The 6902-nt window shown below is 46.2% G+C and overlaps 1 protein-coding gene across 1 annotated transcript; it reads right to left on the bottom strand.

Moving 5' to 3' along the window:
* Positions 1–1070: 1070 nt before the first annotated feature.
* Positions 1071–6422, bottom strand: LOC136495429 (probable metal-nicotianamine transporter YSL5). The gene is made up of 7 exons (XM_066491372.1): positions 6001–6422; positions 4418–4590; positions 4116–4213; positions 3480–3617; positions 2746–2935; positions 2382–2517; positions 1071–2212 (listed from the first exon to the last, which is right to left on the bottom strand). Exons 1-7 carry the CDS (start codon positions 6368–6370, stop codon positions 1272–1274), a joined length of 2046 nt encoding a protein of 681 aa, XP_066347469.1. The 5' UTR covers positions 6371–6422; the 3' UTR covers positions 1071–1271.
* Between the last annotated feature and the right edge of the window lie 480 nt (positions 6423–6902).

Below are 6902 nucleotides of genomic sequence, written 5' to 3'. Positions count from 1 at the left end.
AGATACCAAGAAATATTATGTGATGGGTTTTGGACAAACATAAAGTCCCATCAAAGTACGTGACCCTCATCAAGAACATGTACAACAATGTTGTGACTAGTGTTCGAACAAACGATGGTAACATAGATTACTTCCCGATTAAAATTGAACTTCATCAAGGGTCAGCCTTAAGCCCATATCTCTTTGCCTTGGTAATGGATGAGGTTACCAGGAACATATAAGGGGATATCCCTTGGTATATGTTGTTCGCTGATAATATAGTGTTAGTAGACGAAAGCTAAACGGGAGTAAATAGAAAACTAGAGTTATGGCGACAGACCATTGAGTCTAAATATTTTAGATTAAGCAGAACTAAAACCGAATACATGAGATACAACTTTGACGGAGCTGCATAGGAGGAGAGAGATGTGAGTTTGGAAGGTCAAGTAGTGCCTAAGAAGGATACCTTTCGGTATCTGAGATCGATGCTACAAAGGGATAGAGATATTGATGCGGACGTTAGCCATAGAATCAAAGCAGGGTGAAACAAGTGACGACAAGCTTCTGGCATTCCATGTGACAAGAGGGTACCACAAAAGCTAAAAGGCAAGTTTTATAAAACAACGATTAGACCGGCTATGTTGTATGGAGCAGAATGTTGACCTACAAAGATTCTACATGTTCAACAATTGAGTGTTATAGAAATACGTATGTTATAGATTTGTGGTCACACAAGAATGGACCGAGTTCGGAACAATGATATACATGATCGCCTAGGGGTAACACCAATTGAAGAAAAGCTTGTCCAACATCGATTGAGATGGTATAGCCATGTCCAAAGAAGACCTCCAGAGACACCGGTGCATTGTAGAGTCCTAAGTCAAGCTAATAATATAAGGAGAGGTGGAGGAAGACCGAAATTAACATGGGGAAGATAATAAAAAGAGATTTGAAAGTTTAGGATATACCTAGATATCTATGTTTAAATATGAATGTTTAGAAAGCAGCTATTGAAGTGCCTAAACCGTGACTTGGAGCTCTTGGTGGGTTTTAATTTTAGCATACCCCCAACTTGTTTGGGACTGAAAGACTGTCGTTATTGTTGTATCAGTACATGCAAAGCCGTGTTTTGTTTCACATAAATCATCAGAGGTAATAATGCATCTCGTGTACTACTGTTTTGTACAAATTACGAACTACAAACAACACCTGCTTTGTGTATATTTACAAATTTACATGGTTTCATCAACGGCGCAAACATATGGCCAGGGATAGAACTTCTATCCATCATCTCACCTGGGAGCAGAGGAAGGCTTGAAGGACATGCAGATGGGTGGAACAACTCCCAGGATGGACAGAAGAGCAGAAGGGATGCTCCAGATCCCATCTCCACAGATCAGCCCCGACGCCACAGCCACTGCGTAACCATCAGCCTCCTCCCGGTTCAGCTTCTGCCAGACGTACAAGATCACTGTGCCTATGAACATGTCCACGCCAAAGTAGGCGCCGACGTAGAACGGTGCAGCCATAGCAATCGGTATGGGGATGAACCTGGACATGTTTGCGGGTGTCACGTCCTTGAGGAGACTGATGGCCAAGGCGAGGAAGAAGGCAGCATAGCAGATGTCAAGGCAGTGCAATGGCAGTGCGGAGAAGCCCTCAATACCGAGGATGGCCATCTCCCGGAACATGATGGCAAAGGGGGCTTTGTACTCTCCGTCAGGGTCGCCGATGTCGAAGGCTGTCCAGAAGAGCCACAGCGTGAGTGGCGCTATGATGCACCCAAGCGCGATGCCGATCAGCTGGGCAATGAACATTGACCGTGGTGAGGAGAGGGTCAGGTACGCGCTCTTGAAATCCTGCATTAGATCTGCTGTGGAGCAGGCAATGGACATTATGATGCCACAGGCTGCAAGGCCGGCGATGACTCCGCCGCCATCACTGCCGACAAGGGAGGCGAATGCGAAAAGGCCAATCTTGCCGTAGGTAGGGGCAAGGTTCAGGTTGGTGACGCCCATTCCGTAGGAGTTGCAGAATGCAACAGCAGGAGCAAGGAAGTAGCACAAGAGGACAAGGTACCACTTGAGCTGGGGAAATATGGTGGGCACAGTGGCGGTGGATATTGCTGCCAGGACAATGTAGCCAGAAGCAGCAAACCAAGGAGATATACTATCTTTGAGGAATACCTCTGTTTGTAGTTTCCCTTCTGCTAATTGTTCACAACTCCCATCATCTGCAAATAATACGATGAAACATGCATTGGACAAATACTATGGGGAGGTAAGCTTTTCATAAGACGGCATATTAAATGAGCTATATATTGTACAAGTAATGTTCACAAGCCGCAAATTAAACTCACAGCATGTGTCAACACATTGCACTACAACTAAGTAACATGTTACCTTCCGCTTCCAGAGCTTGAACAGGCAGATCACGTTTTTTTGATTGCATACTGCAGAATTCCCTAGCAATGACAACAAATATCTTAACCAAGTTGTATAGGCCATCTCCAAGTATGATAGAAATGGCTATGAAGACCTGCATGAATACACATTTTATGAGGAAATCAAGCATGACAGCATGACCAATCTTTAATATTGCAGGCCAAAAAAAATCATTATCCAGATCCTTGAAACAAAATTCACTTGAAGAAACTCATGCACATTAATCATGTTGAGTCGTCAGCAGAGCAGTAGTTTGCAAAGAAAATCCAATAAAAAAGATAAATCCACTTATTAGTGAATAAAAATAAAAAAAGCAATATACCTTATAACCATACAGGCCTCTGAAATCACTGTTACCAAGGTTATCTGGGTACCAATGACCAGCTTGTGCACTGATAAATGGCCAAAGAAAGCCCCAGGATATGACTGACCCAAGGAAAACTGAGCAGTTCACAATATGAGGGGAAATAAGACCAAACCCAACATAACTAGGACTGAAGTCGAAATAAAACCTGCCGGAGTACAAAAAAAAAAGCTTAGAAGAAAATGTGGTTTTATTCACCTCAGGCATCTTATATATGCAAGACTTTAGTTTCAAGCTTGAATAGGTAAATGAATACACATACTACCATAGATATAACATGTGGCACAGTAGTAATTAGAAGTGTAGGTTCATTTGTTTTCATTTCAACCAAGGCAGAGTAAGTTAGATCAAGCAGCACAGGATTGCAGATACTACAATTCTTCAATTGTCATTGTCAGAAATATTTGAACAGTGGACTTGGGGGCATATCTACATTGTGGTGGGTCAGTTAATCTTAAATATTCCCTAATGAGTATAAAAATATATTGAGAAAATATAGCTATGAAACCAGCCTAATGACTAAACCAGTGTTGACTTGGATAAAAACACCTCAAAGATTCATCCATAATAAATACACTGGACAAATATCATTCAAAGGAAAAACACGATTAACCAGTAAACTGATGAGGAAAATCACATCAATAAGTAAGTGATGAAAAAGAGAGGGAAAAAATAAGACTATGAGAACTTACATGTTTTTAAAAGCTTCAATCCCAAATGTAGGGAAATTGTCGAAACCACAAGAGTCACCAACACCACTAAAGAACCACTTAAAGAAGCTCCAGACAAAACTAATGCCCATGTATTTTACAAGGCAGTGCACCTTTTTCCTGCAAAATAGAATAACATGAGTATGTGAATTGGATAGACTTTCAAACTAAAACTGCCTACAGTCATAAACAGACATGAGGCAACATTTGTTAAGGACTTAAGGTACAAAATAACAACACCGTCTGCACATTGGTACTTTTGCTGTTGAGACCAAGCGTGGATGTTGCTTAACAATGTGCTGCATGTGCAGACATGATGTTTCTGATCCATTCATTCATTTTCTAATTTCTAATAGGTTCAGTTCAGAAATATGTTATTTGAGCCATATGGATCACACCTGTTCCACTCATCGTGAATTGTTTAGTTCACGGTCTACATACTTTTTAAATTTAAAAAGGAAACATTAGTACTGACAATAAGCAACCAGACTTCAACTCCTAAAGTACATGTTCTTACAATTTGTCCGTACAGAAAAGGAGTTCTTGTTTTGAACTGGTGGGGAAATACTTGCCATCATGAAACATTGAAGGTAATTACATGAGTACCTGTTGCCTTACCCTGCAAGATCGCCTTCCGTTTTCCCATGCAAGCTGTTGATCATCAAAGCTGTAGCTGTCCCACCAGGGAATGTAAGCTTGTAATCAATCACCATTACCTGCAATGACAAGATCGGAGATTGTTCACAAACAGAAACACTCCAACTAAGCAACAGAAGGTAAAAACTGATGGATGTCCTAAGCTATCCTTAATTTTTTATAAAGCCATGTTCTGAAGTTCATTATTTTGAAAAGGCTGACGCAGACACGTGAACCCAACTGATGCATGTTGCAAAATTTTCCCAACCAAAAAAACAAGGTACCTTTCGAAGCAAGACAATGCTAAATGGCCCAACGAGAGCAATGAGGAACAAGAAGCTTATCATCCAGCCGAGTGAGGGATCTCTAACATCTTCTGCTCGATTACCGGGATAGTCTGGTCCCACGAGCTCATAAGTCTTCCTGTCCATAGCAAAGATGTAGGAGGCGGAACAGCCTACAAAGAAGACAGGTTATCTAATTCACAGTAAAAAAAATGCTAGAGTTAAAACCATATAATTCGTCTTTAAGAAATTTAAAATGATCGAAGCATAACTTTTTTTTTCAGCAAAACTTTGGGCTCAAAAGATATTCGCTTTATTCAGTGAAATGGGGAATCCTAGTTGGAAGTAGAGTAGGAACCCGGGGATATTTAACTTTTTACCATTATAACGGATGGCACCTCCTGAGATAGCATCTTTAGAATTGACACTACGATTTTACCAGCAGAGAGAGAAATTTGATACAAAATTACCACTTTTGCTCGCGTGGCACGCCAACACATCACTCCAGCGCGGATCCGAGTCAGCAGCCCCATGCGAAATGACGCCCCTGCCCCTGGCGTGTTTATACTCACATACAATCGGACCCCACTTGTCAGCCATCTCTCCCAGCCTCTCCTCCCGCTGACGGGTGGACCCGGCCGTCAGGGTCATCCCCTACCTCTAGCCGCCGATCCCTAAGGCAGAGCGTGCGACAACGACCGGGTGGGGTGGAGCTGGCGGGAGGGGCCGACACCAGTGACGCCAGCGGCGGTGTCATGCTCGGAGCCGGCGCGCCGCCGCCGGTGCCGTTGCTGCGGGAGGTGAGGACCATAACGACGAGCTTCTCGTCGGCGGGATGGCGCTGCGGGCACGGTTCGACGCCGAGAAGCGGTGCAGCAGGGGCGGTGTATCCTTGTTGGGCCAACGGAGGAAGCGGGGAGGCGAATGGCGGTGTCTGTGTGGAGATCCGGAGCTCGAACCGAAGCTCGGCAATGGCGGTGGCTGCGGTGATTGGCGGCGCTAGAGAAGAAGAGAGGACAGAGGGAGGGGGGACGTCTGCGGCGTGGAGAGGGGCCCGAGGGGCGGCGGAGATGGGGAGGAACGAGCAGTGGGCACCCCTGGCAGTGGGAAGCTCGGTCATATGCCGCCCATGGCGGCTTGACTCGGTGCGCACGGTGGAGGGATCACGCTGCGGTAGTGTGGTGGATGCAGCAGAGGGGCCGGGTCCGTGCGGGAGGGGTGCGGACGGGGCGCGGTCACGTGGTCGCCCAGCCATGGCCAGCGAAGGGGATCAGTGGCTGGAGGTAGGGGATGACCCTGACAGGTGGGGTCCACCCCGTCAGCAAGAGGAGAGGTGGGGAGAGATGGCTAACAGGGGGGAGGTCCGACTGTCTATAAGTATAAACATGCCAGGGGCAGGGGCATCATTTCGCATGAGGCTGCTGGAGTGATGTGTTGGCGTGCCACGTGAGCAAAAGCGACAATTTCGTATCAAATTTCTCTCTCTGCTGGTAAAATCGTAGTGTCAATTCTAAAGATGCTATCTCAGGATATGACATCCCTTATAATAGTAAAAAGTTAAATATCCCAGGAACCCGACGTACCGCTAAACGCGAGGCCGGCGCATGCTATGGCGCACGTCTGGATGACGGTGTTCTCCTGCCTCGTGAAGGGCGGCCCGCGGCCAAACCCTAGCCTCCCGGCGGCAGCACGCCACGCCGCCGCGAGGAAGAAGGCGAGGAGGCCCGAGGCGACGTTCAGCGCCGGTATGACCCCGACGGTGAGGTTGAGGCGGTGGATTACCACGCAGAGCAGCGCGCCCAGCGCCGCCGCCACGGCGATGCCACGGAGCGTGAGCTGCTCCCTCCAAGAGGGCGTGGCCTGGATTGTGGGGTCTTGTAGGAGGAGCGGGGTTGAGACAGGGTGAGTAGCACGGGGAGGTGGCGCCGGCGGCGAGGTCTCCGCGGGCGTCATCGCCGGCGAGGAGCAGAACCTTAGTGGTACGGTGCGGAATTGACAAGTCAAAAGTCAAAAGCACATTGGTCCGTTTCACTGTAATCTTAGTATCTTAGGAGCCGGGCAGCCGGCCCGTACCGGCGGACGGCCTTTGGGCCTATTTTCATCCGGATCTCCGTTACAATCATTGGCATACAAAGAGAAAATTTTCTTTTATCTTCTCTACAACAGGAGATACTCCCTCCGTCTAAAAAACAGTGTAATTATGAAAATTGTGTCAGTCAAACAATCTTAACTTTGACTAAATTTATATTTGAATAGTATTAGCATTTATGTCTCTAAATAAATTTATTATGAAAATACATTTTGTAATTCTAGTATATACTACTTAAAAAACAAGTAGACCTTTCGTCCAAAAATTTGGTGTGTGTGCCTCGGAGTGCCGTACGTATTGCCGTGCCGCACGTAGACCTGCCTCCGAGTGCCGTACGTATTGCCGTGCCGCACGTAGACCTGCCTCCGAGTGCCGTACGTGCCTCCGAGTTGCCGT

Source organism: Miscanthus floridulus, chromosome 12 (assembly GCF_019320115.1).
Source record: "Miscanthus floridulus cultivar M001 chromosome 12, ASM1932011v1, whole genome shotgun sequence".
Classification (NCBI taxonomy): Eukaryota; Viridiplantae; Streptophyta; class Magnoliopsida; order Poales; family Poaceae; genus Miscanthus; species Miscanthus floridulus.
Note: the sequence above shows the minus strand (reverse complement) of the source record. Positions and strands in the feature narration are given on the sequence as shown.

Excerpts from the sequence above, each read along its gene's own strand:
- LOC136495429 (XM_066491372.1), bottom strand. The coding sequence starts at position 6,370 with ATGACGCCCGCGGAGACCTCGCCGCCGGCGCCACCTCCCCGTGCTACT. Across the intron at positions 4,591-6,000 it reads CGCCGGCCTCGCGTTTAGCG|GCTGTTCCGCCTCCTACATC; the intron begins GTACGTCGGGTT and ends TCTTCTTTGTAG. Across the intron at positions 2,213-2,381 it reads TCAAGCTCTGGAAGCGGAAG|ATGATGGGAGTTGTGAACAA; the intron begins GTAACATGTTAC and ends TATTATTTGCAG.